Source organism: Salvelinus sp. IW2-2015, linkage group LG17 (assembly GCF_002910315.2).
Source record: "Salvelinus sp. IW2-2015 linkage group LG17, ASM291031v2, whole genome shotgun sequence".
NCBI lineage: Eukaryota > Metazoa > Chordata > Actinopteri > Salmoniformes > Salmonidae > Salvelinus > Salvelinus sp. IW2-2015.
The window spans coordinates 32,263,902-32,281,837 of NC_036857.1; the positions used below are offsets into that span (position 1 = coordinate 32,263,902).

The 17,936-nt window shown below is 44.3% G+C and overlaps 1 protein-coding gene across 2 annotated transcripts in view; it reads right to left on the reverse strand.

Moving 5' to 3' along the window:
• The window catches only part of LOC111977000 (TOX high mobility group box family member 2-like), a 154,012-nt gene that overhangs the window by 71,490 nt on the left and 64,586 nt on the right, over window positions 1-17,936 (reverse strand). The window contains exon 3 of one of the 2 annotated variants that reach the window (XM_024006231.1): window positions 9,683-9,742. The exons of the other annotated variant lie outside the window; for it this stretch is intronic. Within the exon in view, the coding sequence (XP_023861999.1) occupies window positions 9,683-9,742 (60 nt within the window). The remainder of the gene's footprint in view (window positions 1-9,682; window positions 9,743-17,936) is intronic. 2 annotated transcript variants of the gene reach the window in all.

Consider the following 17,936-nt stretch of genomic DNA (forward strand, 5'->3'; position numbering starts at 1 on the left):
GTGGTAGTGGGGTTATGTTATGTTATGGGCAGGCATAAGCTATGGACATGAACACAATTGCATTTATCGACGGCAATTTTGAATGCCAGAAGTACATTGACAATCGTGAGGACATTTTTTTAAGGTATCTGTGACCAAAAATGCATATCTGTATTCCCATTCATGTGAAATCCATAGATTAGGGCCCTAATGAATATATTTAAATTGACTGATTCCCTTAATGAACTGTAACTCCTTAAAATCTTTGAAATTGGTTGCATGTTGCATTTATATTTTTGTTCAGAATAGTTATCTTTAAGTAGCATAGTTTCCCCCCCAAAAAATATTGTAAGTGTGTTTGCGGTGGTAAACGTGTTGAATATATTCTTGGAGACAGTTGTACAACTGAAGGCCTCCAACTGAAATGGTGTCTTCTGCAATTAACCCAACCCTCTGAAACTGGAGGTGTCATTGAGACGGCTTATTTATGTGTCTGGGTGTGAATCTATAGTTAGGCATAGTAAAGCATTCGTTAGAATAAGCAGTAGATCCTCACAAGGTTTCCTTTGAATGCATCATTAACCAACCATTGCCTCGGGTCACTGCTCATTCCCCAGTCATTACTGCTGATACTAATAATCTGGTGTAATTTGTGACTCTCTCTTTCTCTGGCTCTCTTTATCTCTCTTTATATCTCTCTCTCTCTCTCTCTCCCTCTTTTAATGTCTTCCATTGTGGATATTTTCTTTCACCCTCAGGGATTGTATCCATTAGACCTCGGGTTATAATTTCTTAGCCAATCACAGTGGCCCATCTGTGTCACTGATATCTACCTGTGTTTATCGTAGATAAAAACCTTCAATCCATTTCTTCTGGATCGGAAAGACGCACCATTAAATCCCCCGTATCTCCCCATCCTGGATTTTGAAATAGAAGGCTGTTTGATATGTTTTCATGTGCCGTCTGTCTGTTCCCCTTCCTAAACCCACAGAGCTAAGGTGATCTGGCCCACGCTATGCAAATAATTACTTTTGTCAACAAAACAAGAAAACATTGTCTCTCCTTCATGCCTTTAAATAATTCCATAGCGGTTTGAGAGCTGGTATTGATATATGTCAATGAATGTTCTGTATACCCGATGCACGGTGAGGGCACTGTCAAGGTTAATCCCATTTGCCGTATAAACTGCTTCATGACAGATCTGAGTGCTACGGAGAGTCAAGGTTGTATGGCAATATATTGCTTTCTGTTGGGCCATAACATTTTTCTCCATCACAATGGCTTCATGAAATTCTCTTGTAGTATCTTCAGTTTGGGCTTTGTGAATTTTTCCTCATTCTTAAGAAATTAGTTTTAAATGTTACGATGACTATCAGGCAAGAAGATTCCAACTGAAAAGTGGTACTCCTCATGAATTTCTGTGTTGCTTCAAATCTGGGCCTGATCTAAAAGCATTTAAGAGTAGGATTGCTGATCTAGGAATCAGGTCCACCATCCTGTAACCTTTTTAACTGGTCTTAAATCAGTACTGGACACTTGATATGGCCCCTGAGTCCTCAAAGGGGCCTCTGTCTGAGTAGGAATCTTTCCTAATGTGGCCCATCTGTAAGTCAAGCTAACCATAGCAATGTACTAAAACAGCATAGCACTGTAGTTTGTCTAGTTTCAGGGCCATGTCATAAAACAGTTCACCAAACAATCTGATTGGAGCCCAGCCATGCTAAACCACAGTAAAGGCACGCCCCTCATTTATTCGTGTTTAGCATTAGGGTTAGCATCAAGTCTTCTCTTCTCTTAGCATACTCCTCATTGCTTATACCTCATGTGAGAGACATGGCATCCCTTCCCTCAACAGCCAAATACTCACCACACACACACACACCACACACACACACACACACACACACACACAACACACACACACGACACACACACACACCACACACACACACACACACACACACACAACACACACACACACACACACACACACAACCCACACGGGTATTCTCGACCCACAGGGAAAGCCCATCGCCGTCACTTGGCTGCAACTAGCCTAATTACCGCCCACTGATGAACTGTAATTACCGACACTGCCACAACGAGGTTTAGAGAAGTGTGACAAGTAATAGACTCACGCTTCAGGCCACCGCTAGAGCCATCACTACTTCTCTCGTTCTTCTCTGGCTTTCCTTCTCTCTCTCTCTCTCTCTCTCTCTTCTCTCTCTCTCTCTCTCTCCTCTCTCTTCCTCTCTGTCTCTCTCTGCTCTGTCTCTGTCTCTGTCTCCTGTCTCTCTGTCCTCTCTGTCTGTCTGTCTCTCTCTCTCTCTCTCTCTCTCTCTCTCTCTCCTCTCTTGTCCTCTCTCCTCTTCTTCTCACTCACTCTCTCTCGCCTTCTCCCTCTCTGTATTAAGAACTCTTATTCACATAATATTTGTTTTCTTCTATTTCTGTTTACAGTTTGATGGTGAACAACATGTACATGAATGACAATAACAGGAGTTTCGGTCACCAAGCCAGGTGAGTAGGCCGGTTCACCAACTAATATTAAAGTTTGAACAAACAGGTTCTACCTTATGGTCAAATGCCATTCTATTCTGTGGCGGCTGCATAGATAACTGAAAGTTTTCAATGTCTAATGCAAAAGAATGAAAAGCAAAAACAATTGAACAATGTTGCTTCAGAGCTACGACCTTCTGGCCATCCACATGTTGTAGTTTTCTCTTCTTCTATACGTTTGACAGTAACCTATTCCTAACATGGAGAGTAACTTCCATGCTTATTTATTGACTATTATTATGGAGTTCCCAAAACCCACAGCTGTGTTACCTAGTCCAGGCAAGGTAAGGTGTGGATTTGTTTTTACCAAACAGTTTTCACTGACTTACTTGTCTCAAACCCTTTGTTCCATTGAGAGCATAGGCCATCCACAAACTTCCTCCAGACTTGGTGTTTGAGGTTTTACAGTGTTAAAAAGGTGTTATAAGGTGTTGCGATTTGTGTCTAACTAGCCGTTGGAGCTTCGGAGTGTAGCTAAGATAGGAGCTGACCCGGCACTCCACTCCAGTGGACTGGGAGGGAGGGAGCAGAGACTCACTGCTAGAGTTGGAACACATGGGAGGATTTTGTTGATACAGCGGCAAACCTTGATGCTTTAACAAAACATACAAGGTTACAGCTCCTCATCAATTAGCACTTGCCACAGAGAGGAGGGGGGAGAGAGAAGGGGGAGGAGAGGCAGGGAGAGGAAGAGGGAGAGAGAACGAGGGAGCATGAGATGCAAAGTGCAGAAGTCAAAGGCTGAGTAGAGCTCCCCTAAACCTTCCTAATAAGATTGTATTGTCTTTGATGTCTGGATTGACTCCATATAATGAGGGGTCGAGCGATAGATTTAGCAGTTTATTGGCTGCTCATGGCTCATTGCAGAATCAACAGGTCTACCGTGTTGGCTTCTCTGACGACATCACTGGACACACATTGGTTGCTTTAATTGGCAAACTGTCAAGCACTGTCGTCCATCAGGCTGGTGATATGTCAATCAACACCTACTTTACGTGATCAAAGCTCAACTGACATCTCTTTGACTTAAGACTTCGTGGCTTTCCAAACATGGAATCTAGAGCTGAGTTTATGAAAGTTGCCCATTCCCAATACTCTTCAGAGCATACTGCCTCGAGGCCAGCCTACCTCTCATCTGAAAATAATTCAAAGATTCCACATGCTTATGACATCTGTTTTCCCTCCGTTCCACACAGAAATCATTACAGATACTAATTGCATGTGCTTGGAAGATGAGGCAATTATGGCGTAATTGACATCTAATACGTACATTAGATGTGCATTTACTTGCTGTATATAATCATGGCTTTGAAGATGAATGAGACAAACTGGGGCTTCTTGTACTGGATCTTCGCTGCGTTCATTCTGTGATGGTGAATAGCCATTGATGTTAGTGTTTCCCCTATATGCATTTAGCAGCGGTGCACCGCCCATTGTTTTTCTATATTTGTTTTATATAATGAGATGTATAGATGTACAGTGCCTTCAGAATGTATTCACACATCTTGAATTTTTTCACATTTTGTTGTGTTACCGCCTGCATTTAAAATTGATAAAATTGAGATTTTGTGTCACTGGCCTACAAACAATACCCATAATGTCAAAGTGGAATTTGTTTTTTAGACATTTTTACAAATTAATACAAAATTAAAAGCTGAAAGGTCTTGAGTCAACAAGCATTCAACCACTTAGTTATGGTAAGTCTAAATAAGTTAAGGAGCTAAAATGTGCTTAACAAGTCAAGTAATTGTCAGACGCTAGGAGTACTGGGTGGAGGAGTCAAGCAGAGAGCAGGTATTCAGAACGTGGATTTTATTTTCCTGTAGACAGGGAAACGATCATGCCCAAACACACGGGCGCATAGAAAATACCAGTCCAAACACACAGGACTAAACTGTCCGGAAAATATAGAATCCCATCAAAATCCAACACAAAATAACAGAGAACAAGCCCGCACAACAAGCCAGCGGGCTACTACCCTTAAATAGCCTACCCACAAACTAAACTCAAAACAGGTGCACCCAATCACCCAAACTAACAGAAACAAAAAAATAATCGATGGCAGCTAGTAGGCCGGTGACGACGACCGCCGAGCGCCGCCCGAACAGGAAGAGCACCATCCTCGGCGGATTCGTGACAGTACCCCCCTCTGACGCGCGGGCTCCGCAGCGCGCGACCGCCTCGAGGAACGCCCGAGGCGAGGCGCAGGACCAATCCGGGTGGCGACGGTGGAAATCAGCCCAAGAGGGAAGGATCTAAAATGTCTCCATAGCCAACGTCTCCTCCTGTGACAATGGGTAACGTGATCCTGGAAGTGCAGCGTTCTCCTGAGGTTTATCACGCAATCCCACCGTCGTGAGGTGGTAATTTAGTCGCTTCCTTCTTACTAAAGCGATAGCCAAATCGGCATATTCTGGGGAATGCGCACAGGTGAAACCTGGTCTGGACTCTCAACCGATGTGGCACCGATGGAAACTCCACACACTACCTGAACCTCATCTGACCACCCCTGAAAAGCTCCCTGTCGCCAGGAAATGAGGGGATTGTGAATGGTAGCCAGGGAACACCAAAACCACTGGAAACCCAGGTGAATCGATAAGGTAAAAGCTGATCTGCTCCTATGATCCCCCTGGTTACCATGTCCAGCGGAATCGTGGCCCCTCCCTGACCAACCTGATCCTAACGGTCGGCTATCTAGGGAGTGCACGGGAAAAGGTGGGTCTATCTGCACCAGCGGAATACCAACTTACGGCGAGTCCCCGATCCATAAAACTCCCAGCTGCGCCTGAATCGACTAGCGCCTTATGCTGAAGAGAGGGAAAAAACGCAGGGAAAAAATAACAAAAACATGTGACAACCGGGAGTCTTGGGTGAGTCTTGTGCTACTCAACCTGGGGTGGCCGAGAGTATTCCGCCTGCCATCTCGACTCCCAGATGGACTCCTCCAGCACCGGTCCGAAGTGTGTCTCCCTCCGGCCACAGTAGGTGCAAGAGGAGCCACCTCCTCTGGTCCCCTAGATGCAGCTCCTCTCCAACTCCTCGGAGTTGGAGCGGGAGGGCTGGAGGTGGAATGGAACAGGACCCTCTTGAACGCCCGCGGGCAGCTAGCAAGGTTATCCAGTCGGATCGACCATGTCAGAGTTCATCGAGGGAGAGTGTGGTGTCCCCGACAAGTAGTCCGACGGACGTCTCCCGGAGGCTGCAACGGTAATGGTCTATTAAGGCCTGTCATTCACCCCGCACCAGCAGCCAACGTCCGGAACTCTAAAGCGAACTCCTGGGCGCTCCTCGTCTCCTGTCTGAGGTGAACAGACGCTCACCCGCCGCTCGGCCCTCTGGGTGGGTGGTCGAACACAGCCCGAACCGGCGGGTGCAACTCCGCGTAATGGTCCCGAGCCGAGTCTGGCTGTTCCAGACTGCGTTGGCCCAGTCCAGGCCCTCCCCGACAAACAGGAGACCTAAGGGCGCTTACACTCTTCTCTCACCGAGGGGTACGTGAGCACGCGGTTGCCAGGGATACTGCTCAAGCTGGAGCATTATCCCTGGCCTACCGTGCTCCACGTACCCTCGGGTGAGGAGACGTGTAAGCCTCCTTGTTCTCCTGTTGTCGGGGAGGGCCTGGACTGGGCAACGCAGTCTGGAACAGCCCAGACATCGGCTCGGACCATTACGCGGAGTTCACCCGCCGGTTTCGGCTGTGTCGACCACCCACCAGAGGGCCGAGCGGCGGGTGAGCGTCTGTTCCACCTCAGACCAGGAGACGAGGACGCCCAGGAGTTGCTTTAGAGTTTCCGGACGTTGGCTGCTGGTCGGGGTGGAATGACAGGGCCCTTAACTAGACATTATACCGTTTGCAGCGCTCCGAAGAGACGTCCGTCGGGAGCTAGCTTGTCGGACCCACACTCTTCCCTCATGAACGTGATAGACATTCGATCCGACTGATAGACTGCTAGCTGCCCCGGGCGTTCCAGAGGGGGTCCTGATCCATTCCACCTCCCAGCCCTCCCGCTCCAACTCCGATGGATATGGGAGGAGCTGCTCTAGGGGAGCCAGAGGAGGTGCTCCTTTGCACCTCTGTGCCGGAGGAGGACACCTTCGGGACCGGGTGCTGGGAGTCATTCTGGAGTCGAGATGGCAGGCGGATATACTGCCTCGGCCCCAGCGTGAGTAGGCACAAGACTCACCTAGAGCTCCCGGTGGTCAACATGTTTTTGGATTATTTTTTTCCCCTGCGTTTTTCCCCTCTCTTCAGGTAAGGCGCTAGTCCGAGTCAGGCCAGCTGGGAGTTTTATGGATCGCGGACCTCTGCCCGTAAGTTGGGTAATTCCGCTGGTGCAGATAGACCCACCTTTTCCCGTGCACTCCAACTAATAGCGACCGTTAGGATCAGGTTGGTCAGGAGCCACGATTCCGCTGGACATGGTATACCAGGGGGATCATAGGAAGCAGCATCAGCTTGTTACCTTATCGATTCACCTGGGTTTCCAGTGGTTTTGTGTGTTCCTGGCTAGCCATTCACAATCCCCTCCATTCTGGCGACAGGGAGCTCTCAGGGTGGTTCAGATGAGTGTTCAGGAGTGTGTGGAGTTTCCATCGTGCCACATCGTGGGAGAGTCCAACCAGGTTTCCACTGTGCGCATCCCCCAGAATTATGCCGATTTGGCTATGCTTTTAAGTAAGAAGGAAGCGACAAATTACCACTCATCGACGGTGGGATTGCGTGATACACCTCCAGAGAGAACGCTGCACTTCCAGGAGTCCGTTACCATTGTCACAGCGAGGAGACGTGGGCTATTGGGAAGACATTTTAGATCCTTCCTCGTTGGCTGTTTCCACCGTCGCCACCGATTGTCCTGCGCCTCGCCCTCCGGGTCGCTCCTGCGAGGCGGGTCGCGCGCTGCGGGAGCCGCGCCGTCAGAGGGGGGTACTGTCACGAATCCGCGAGGATGGTGCCTCTTCCTGTTCGGCGGCGCTCGGCAGGTCGTCGTCCACCGGCCTACTAGCTGCCATCGTTATTTTTTTTTGTTCTGTAGTTTGGGCTGATTGGTGCACCGTTGTTGAGTTTATTTGGTGGGGTAGGCTATTTAAGTGAGGTAGCCTGCTGGCTGTGTGCGGTGCTTGGTTTCTCTGTTATTTTGGTGTTGGATTTTTGTGGATTCTAATATTTCGCGACAGTTTAGTCCTGTGTGTTGGACTGGTATTTTCATGCGCGGTGTGTTGGGCATGATCGTTCCCTGCTACAGGATAAAATCCACGTTCTTGAATACCTGCTCTCTTGCGCTTGACTCCTCACCCAATACTCCTAGCAGCTCTGACAATTACATTACTTGACTTGTTAAGCACATTTTAGCTCCTTAACTTATTTAGACTTACCATAACTAAGTGGTTGAATGCTTGTTGACTCAAGACCTTTCAGCTTTTAATTTTGTATTAATTTGTAAAAATGTCTAAAAACAWAATTCCACTTTGACATTATGGGGTATTGTTTGTAGGCCAGTGACACAAAATCTCAATTTTATCAATTTTAAATGCAGGCGGTAACACAACAAAATGTGAAAAAATTCAAGATGTGTGAATACATTCTGAAGGCACTGTACATCTATACATCTACATTATATTAAAACAAAATATAGAAAAACAATTGGGCGGTGCACCGCTGCTAAATGCATATAGGGGAAACACTAACATCAATGGCTATTCACCATCACAGAAATGAACGCAGCGAAGATCCAGTACAAGAAGCCCCAGTTTGTCTCATTCATCTTCAAAGGCCATGATTATATACAGCAAGTAAATGCACATCTAATGTACGTAATTAGATGTCAATTACGCAATAATTGCCTCATCTTCCAAGCACATGCATTTAGTATCTGTAATGATTTCTGTGTGGAACGGAGGGAAAATACAGATGTCATAAGCATGTGGAATCTTTGAATTATTTTCAGATGAGAGGTAGGCTAGGCCTCGAGGCAGTATGCTCTGAAGAGTATTGGGAATGGGCAACTTTCATAAACTCAGCTCTAGATTCCATGTTTGGGAAAGCCACGAAGTCTTAAGTTCAAAGAGATGTCAGTTGAGACCTTTGATCACGTAAAGTAGGTGTTGATTGACATATCACCAGCCTGATGGACGACAGTGCTTGACAGTTTGCCCAATTAAAGCAACCAATGTGTGTCCAGTGATGTCGTCAGAGAAGCCAACACGGTAGACCTTGTGATTCTGCAATGAGCCATGAGCAGCCAATAAACTGCTAAATCTATCGCTCGACCCCTCATTATATGGAGTCAATCCAGACATCAAAGACAATACAATCTTATTAGGAAAGGTTTAGGGGAGCTCTACTCTGCCTTTTGACATCTGCACTTTGCACTCATGCTCCCTCGTTCTCTCTCCCTCTTCCTCTCCCTCCCTGCCTCCCTCCCTCCCCCTTCTCTCTCCCCCTCCCTCTCTGTTGGCAAGTGCTAATTGATGAGGAGCTGTAACCTTGTCATGTTTTGTTAAAGCATCAAGGTTTGCCGCTGTATCAACAAATCCTCCCATGTGTTCCAACTCTAGCAGTGAGTACTCTGCTCCCCTCCCTCCAGTCCACTGGAGTGAGTGCCGGGTCAGCTCCTATCTTAGCTACACTCCGAAGCTCCCAACAGGCTAGTTAGACACAAATCGAACAACACCTTATAACACCTTTTAACACTGTAAAACCTCAAAACACCAAGTCTGGAGGAAGTTTGTGGATGGCCTATGCTCTCAATGGAACAAAAGGGTTTGAGACAAGTAAGTCAGTGAAAACTGTTTTGGTAAAAACAAATCCACACCTTACCTTGCCTGGACTAGGTAACACAGCTGTGGGTTTTGGGAACTCCWTAATAACTAGTCAATAAATAAGCATGGGAAGTTACTCTCCATGTTAGGAATAGTTTACTGTCAAACGTATAGAAGAAGAGAAAACTACAACATGTGGATGGCCAGAAGGGTCGTAGCTCTGAAGCAACATTGTTCAATTGTTTTTGCTTTTCATTCTTTGCTATTAGACATTGAAATACTTCAGTTTATCTGATGCAGCCGCCACAGATAGAATGGCATTTGACCATAAGGTAGAACCTGTTTGTTCAAACTTTAATATTAGTTGGTGAACCGGCCTACTCACCTGGCTTGGTGACCGAAACTCCTGGTTATTGTCATTCATGTACATGTTGTCACCATCAAAACTGTAAACAGAAATAGAAGAAAACAAATATTATGTGAATAAGAGTTCTAAATACAGAAGGGAGAGGGAGAGAGAAGTGAGTGAGAAAGAGAGAGAGAGAGAAAAGAGAGAGAGAGACGAGAGAGAAGAGAGAGAGAGAGACAGAACAGACGAGAGAGAGACAGAGCAGGACAGAGACAGAGGACACAGACAGACAGAGAGAGACAGAGAGAGAGAAGAAGAGAGAGAGAAGAGAGAGAGAGAGAGAGAGAGAGAGAGAGAGAGAGAGAGAGAGAAGGAAAGCCAGAGAAGAACGAGAGAAGTAGTGATGGCTCTACGGGTGGCCTGAAGCGTGAGTCAATTACTTTGTCACATTCTCTAAACCTCGTTGTGGCAGTGTCGGTAATTACAGTTCATCAGTGGGCGGAATTAGGCTAGTTGAGCAAGTGACGAGCGATGGGCTTTCCCTGTGGGGTCGAGAATACCCTGTGTGTGTGTGTGTGTGTGTGTGTGTGTGTGTGTGTGTGTGTGTGTGTGTGGTGTGTGTGTGTGTGTGGGTGTGTGTGTGTGTGTGTGATACCTGTGTCGTGTGGTGTGTGTGTGTGTGTGTGTGTGTGAGTATTTGGCTGTTGAAGGGAAGGGATGCCATGTCTCTCACATGAGGTATAAGCAATGAGGAGTATGCTAAGAGAAGAGAAGACTTGATGCTAACCCTAATGCTAAACACGAATAAATGAGGGGGCGTGCCTTTACTGTGGTTTTAGCATGGCTGTGCTCCAATCAGATTGTTTGGCTGAACTGTTTTATGACATGGCCCTGAAACTAGACAAACTACAGTGCTATGCTGTTTTAGCTACATTGCTATGGTTAGCTTGACTTACAGATGGGCCACTATTTAGGAKAGATTCCTACTCAGACAGAGGCCCCTTTGAGGACTCAGGGGCCATATCAAGTGTCCCAGTACTGATTTAAGACCAGTTAAAAAGGTTACATGGACTGGTGGGACCTGATCCTAGATCAGCAATCCTACTCTTAAATGCTTTATGAATCAGGCCCAGATTTGAAGCAACACAGAAATTCATGAGGAGTACCACTTTTCAGTTGGAATCTTCTTGCCTGATAGTCATCTAACATCTTAAAACTCATTTCTTAAGAATGAGGAAAATTCACAAAGCCCAAACTGAAGATACTACAAGAGAATTTCATGAAGCCATTGTGATGGAGAAATTTTTTTTATGGCCCAACAGAAAGCAATATATTGCCATACAACCTTGGACTCTCCGTAGCACTCAGATCTGTCATGAAGCAGTTTATACGGCAAATGGGATTAACCTTGACAGTGCCCTCACCGTGCATCGGGTAATACAGAACATTCATTGACATATATCAATACCAGCTCTCAAACCGCTATGGAATTATTTAAAGGCATGAAGGAGAGACAATGTTTTCTTGTTTGTTGACAAAAGTAATTATTTGCATAGCGTGGGCCACATCACCTAGCTCTGTGGGTTTAGGAAGGGGAACAGACAGACGGCAATGAAAACATGATCAAACAGCATTCTATTTCAAATTCCACAGATGGGGAGATACAGGGGGATTTAATGGGTGGTCTTTTCCGATCCAGAAGAAATGGATTGAAGGTTTTTTATCTAGATAAACACAGGTAGAATATCAGTGAACACAGATGGGCCACTGTGATTGGCTAAGAAATTATAACCTGAGAGGTCTAATGGATACAATCCCTGAGGGTGAAAGAAAATATCCACAATGGAAGACATTAAAAAGAGGGAGAGAGAGAGAGAGAGAGAGATAAAGAGAGATAAAGAGAGGCAGAGAAAGAGAGAGATTCACAAATTACACCAGATTATTAGTATCAGCTAGTAATGACTGGGGAATGAGCAGTGACCCGAGGCAATGGTTGGTTAATGATGCATTCAAAGGAAACCTTGTGAGGATCTACTTGCTTATTCTAACGAATGCTTTACTATTCCTAACTATAGATTCACCACCCAGACACATAAATAAGCCGTCTCAATGACACCTCAGTTTCAGAGGGMTTGGGTTAAATGCAGAAGACACATTTCAGTTGGAGGCATTCAGTTGTACAACTGTCTCCAAGAATATATTCAACACGTTTTACCACCGCAAAACACACTTACAATATTTTTTTGGGGGGGACAACTATGCTACTTAAAGATAACTATTCTGAACAAAAATATAAATGCAACATGCAACAATTTCAAAGATTTTAATGAGTTACAGTTCATATAAGGGAATCAGTCAATTTAAATATATTCATTAGGCCCTAATCTATGGATTTCACATGAATGGGAATACAGATATGCATKTTTTGGTCACAGATACCTTAAAAAAATGTSCCTCACGATCTTGTCAATGTACTTCTGTGCATTCAAATTGCCGTCGATAAAATGCAATTGTGTTCATTGTCCATAGCTTATGCCTGCCCATAACATAACATAACCCCACTACCACCACGGGGCACTCGGTTCACAACGTTGACATCAGCAAACCCCTTACCCACACAATGCCATACACTTGGTCTACGGTTGTAAAGCCGGTTGGATGCATTGCCCAATTCTCTAAAATGACGTTGGAGGCGGCTTATGGTAGAGAAATTAACATTAAATTCTCTGGTAAAAMCTCTGGTGGACATTCCTAGAGTCACCATGCCAATTGCACGCTCCCTCAAAACTTGAGACATCTGTGGCATTTTGTTGTGTGACAAAACTGCATATTTTAGAGTAGCCTTTTATTGTCCCCAGCACAAGGTGCACCTGGGTAATGATCATGCTGTTTAATCAGCTTCTTAATATGCTTTACATGTCAGGTGGATGGCTTATCTTGGAAAATGAGACATGCTCACAAACAGGGATGTAAACAAAATTGTGCACAAAATTTGAGAGAAATAAGATTTTTGTGTATATGGAATATTTCAGAGATTTCGTTTATTTCAGCTCATGAAACATGGGACCAACACTTTACATGTTGCGTTTATGTTTTTGTTCAGTTTATATACGCATAGTTTAAATGCTGAGCATCAACATTCTGTTTGCTTTGAATAAGTAATATATTGTCAGACATTTAGCTTTGTGAGATCATAGGCATATCTCCTTTCAAAACCACACCACATTTGTGAACCACAACTTGATCAATGAGTGGTACAGGGTGATATAATTGTTTCATATGAAAGCCTCTACAGCACGTCCACATTCTGTATTTGGACTACTGTATTTAATTTAATGTATCAAAAACCACTGTCATGTCAGCATTTAGATAAAYTAAGATAAAGAGGTAAGGTTGGAACAGACTCTCTTCTGGGTCTCATTGTACAGTCAACAAATACACAATTTTTTTTATATTATATCCTCTTGTTTTAAAGCTATGCCATTAAACAAAATGGATAAAGAATTAAAGTGTTTATTTCATGTCACAGTCTTGTCTTTTCAACACTGAGGTGGGATGAAAATCTGACGTTCAAATTGAAACCATCCAACTACCAATCAACCCCCAAGACAACAGATAAAGGTCAGACATTTTGTAATTCAACATGGCTGCTCATATATTCCAATGTAAGCCTTTTCCTATGCTCTGCTATAGCTCTCCTTGCACTGGCTCTCCCATTTAAAATGCCAATTTATCCTCGGCAGAATGCTATCAGCGCAGCCATTACTCCACATTCACTGCAGAAACCATCCTCTTTGCCTCTCCCTCCATTCTCTCTCTCTCTCTCTCTCTCTCTTTGCCTGTCTCTCTCCCTGCCTCTCTCTACCTACCTCGGTCTCTGCCTCTCTCTATCTTTCTCTCTGTCTCTCTCTCTCCAGTGGGCACTGGCAGTGCTTCCCCATTGCCGGTCTAATTGTGCATTCTGACTAGACAAGGGAGTCATTAAGCAGTAATTACACACATGTTGTTTTCGGCAAACATCTCTATTTGGATTGCTTTGCATGGTAATTGTTCAGCAGGGACCACCTCTCGCAATGTTTCACAGTGTGAAACGCGGTGGAGAGAAAGAGAGACAGGGAGAAAGAGGGAGAGTGTGAGAGACAGAGAGAGAGAGAGAGTGTGTGAGGGAGAGGGGGGGGGGTGATGGCCCAGAACTAGGTCAGGCCTTGCCATCATCGACGAACATGGCTCTTCAAAAATAATGAACCCACAAGGTGGAAGTAATGCTAACTAGCGTATCTAGGGAATACATGTAATATTTACAGAGTGCTAATGGTAGAATACAATGTTGCTGTCTTTTCATCTTGGCTTGCCGGATTGTTCAATGCTGGATTTGAAAATTACAGGCTGCATTGAAGAAACCCTTTGATGGATGGGGTAATATGACTACCATAATGCTACCATGCTACTATGGAACATCTGGGGAGCTGTATGTCCTTATTTCCTCTTGCACATCAATACAACTATCCCACACACCTGGGTTCAAATACTATTTTAAATTATTTCAAATACTTTATAAGGGTTTGATTGAGCTGGCCTGGCGCAATGGAACCAAACGTGTAGCTGTAAAAGTACTAACAAAGATCGTGGATAAATTAAGATATCCCACTATGTTTAAAAAGCTTTTAACCATTTAAAAAAATGGTCAGTTCCGGTCTGCTTAATGGGGTGGTTCTCCCATAGGCAACAATGCATTAGCAGTTGGGTCTGGTCTGCTTAGTTCATTAACTGTAACGTAACCAGAACCTGAGGGTAACCTGAGGGTAGGTAACAACATCTCCACCCCGCTGATCCTCAACACTGGGGCCCCACAAGGGTGCGTTCTGAGCCCTCTCCTGTACTCCTGGTTCCCCAGATGCGTGGCCGCCACGCCTCCAACTCAATCATCAAGTTGTGGACGACACTACAGTGGTAGGCTTGATTACAACAACGACGAGACGGCCTACAGGGAGGAGGTGAGGGCCCTCGGAGTGTGGTGTCAGGAAAATAACTCACACTCAACGTCAACAAAAAAGGAGATGATTGTGGACTTCAGGAAACAGCAGAGGGAGCACCCCCCTATCCACATCGACGGGACAGTAGTGGGATAGTAGTAAGTTTTTAGTTCTCGTGTACACATGACGGAAAACTGAATGGTCCACCCACACAGACAGCGTTGTGAAAGAAGGCGCAGCAGCGCCTCTTCAACCTCAGGAGGCTGAAGAAATTCGGCTTGTCACCAAAAGCACTCACAAACTTCTACAGATGCACAATCAAGAGCATCCTGTCGGGCTGTATCACCGCCTGGTACGGCAACTGCTCCCGCCACAACCGTAAGGCTCTCCAGAGGGTAGTGAGGTCTGCACAACACATCACTGGGGGCAAACTACCTGCCCTCCAGGACACCTACACCACCCGATGTCACAGGAGATATAAAGATCATCAATGACAATAACCACCCGAGCACTGTCTGTTCACCCCGCTATCATCCAGAAGGCGAGGTCAGTACAGGTGCATCAAAGCAGGGACCGAGAGACTGAAAAACAGCTTCTATCTCAAGGCCATCAGACTGTTAAACAGCACGACTAACATTTAGTGGCCGCTGCCAACATACTGACTCAACTCCAGCCACTAATAATGGAATTGATGGGAAATGTATGTTATAAAGTACCACTAGCCACTTTAAACAATGCCACTTAATATAATGTTTACCCATACCCTACATTACTCATCTCATATGTATATACTGTACTCTATATCATCTACTGCATCTTGCCACTTTATGTAATACATCTATCACTCCACTTTCAAACTATGCCATTTATGTTTATATACCCAACATTACTCATCTCAGTATGTATATATGTATCTATACCATCTACTGGCATCTTGCCTATGCCGTTCTGTACCATCACTCATTCATATATCTTTATGTACATATTCTTTATCCCTTTACACTTGTGTGTATAAGCTAGTAGTTGTGGAATTGTTATGTTAGATTACTCGTTGGTTATTACTGCATTGTCGGAACTAGAAGCACAAGCATTTCGCTACACTCGCATTAACATCTGCTAACCATGTGTATGTGACAAATAACATTTGATTTGATTTGAAATAAATTAGGGAGTGGGATGTCTCGCTTCCTCTTCCATCTCTGGTGCTAACCTTGGTASTCTGGTACCCCTGGTAGGTTACASCAAACACTCAAAGTATTTGAAGATTTCAAATGTGTACCCATGTCTGCTATCCCACCATTATACTAAAGAATCCATTCCCCTTGGTGGGCTAGCCAAAGTTAAAACACTTCAAACACCTTACATAGGCCTGACTTSACATTTTAGCTTGCAGCATAGGCCTACTGCTGGACGGCAGTAAGAAAACAAACAGGCTGATCAATTAGACCACTCCATTGGGTTCTATTCACTAGGCACCAAATGGGACTGAAGAACTGAAGGAYAAAATGTGAAGGTCCAATGCAGCTGTTTTTATCTCAATATCAAATCATTTCTGGGTAACAATTAAGTACCTTACTGTGATTGTGTTTCAATTAAAATGGTCAAAAAGAAACAACAATAGCTTCTTAGCAAAGAGCAAGAGTATTTCTAACAGTTTTTTAATMAAATGTTTTATGTTGACGCAGAAAGTAAGCAACATACTGGCTCAATAGAGTAACTGTGTGAGAGCGAAGTCTTGCATCTCGCTCATTTCAATATCCTAGCCTATTCATTGATGATACTGTAGGCCCTGCTTTACTGAAGTCGCAAGACATTGCAAGCCAAGAAATTGTGAAATACAGCATTCCATTTGCGTGATACAGCTTTTGATTGCCGATAGATAGGCCTAGTGCACGGTTCTGACTGTCTGCCTGGTGGCCGACCTGCCTATACTGCGCCTATACTGAAAGATGCAAGTGTTTGTGTTCTAGGAAGTACAGCAACTAATCAGTCTCCTCCATTCCAAAAATACTGAATCTTTGGAGTCTTGACACTCACAAATGGGAGTCGACACCGGGAGTCGACATGCAAGGAGTCGAGGAATCAATCATTTTGGAGTCGACTCTCCACCAATACGTCATCGTTGTTAWCAYTTGGAAAAATGGCAGAGAAAGGCAAGCGACAGCAGCTGTCCTGTATGGCAATACTTTGAAAAGTTAAATGAATCAAAAATGCTAACTTTGCGAGGTGGAATTGAGTGTGCAAAGCTGTCATTAACGCAAAGGGTGGCTTCTTTGAAGAATCTAAAATATAAATATATTTTGATTTGTTTAACACTTTTTTGGTTACTACATGATTCCATTTGCGTTATTTCATAGTGTTGATATCTTCACTATTATTATACAATGTAGAATATAGTCAAAATAAAGATAAACCCTTGAATGAGTAGGTGTATCCAAACTCTTGACTATATACTTGACGAATATTTGACTAGTACTGTATGTTAAAATAAATAATTTAGATACAGTAGTAAAACCAGATAAACAGTTCTACAACTGAACATCAAGATTCAACAAAGTGCTTGCCTTGCCATAAAAGGCTTAGTGATATGGCGTATCTATTATTATAAACTGGGTGGTTTGAGCCCTGAATGCTGATTGGCTGAAAGCCGTGATATATCAGACCGTATGCAACGGATATGGCAAAAAAGTACTTTTTACTCTTCTAATTATGTTGGTAACCAGTTTAACATAGCAATAACGCACCTCTGGGGTGTGTGGTATATGGCCAATATGCTTTATCTTACCACGGCAAAGGTTTGTATCTCCAGCACTCTGCATTGCGTCGTGCAGAGAACAGCTCTTGGCTGTGGCATATTGGCCATATACCACACCCCTCAGGCCTTATTGCTTAATTATAGTTCAGGACTCTACAGTGACATTTTTTTACAAGGAGTACATGATGTATAAATCGCTGCCAACGTGGCTGGTGAAATAACATTCTTACCAATGACAAAATCTACCTGTATTTGGCGGTGATGGGTGTTAATTTCCAACCCTGCTCGTAGTGTAGAAACATATATGAAACACATTGAAACCATGTTTTTGACTGCACTGGGCCTTTAAGTAAAGTAATATCTCAAACTCAGGGGAAGTGGTCTCGACCCATACACATTGGTGGCTACATGTCACCGTGTTACCATGGTAGAAGAAAACTTTTGACAGCGATTTATTTTTGTCAATTTATAAGAGAATCTAGAAGAGAAAGTGTATGATACTTGTGACTTTAAAAGCTTTCGCCAAGTACAGTACACTAACTCTCACTAAAAATAATTAGTG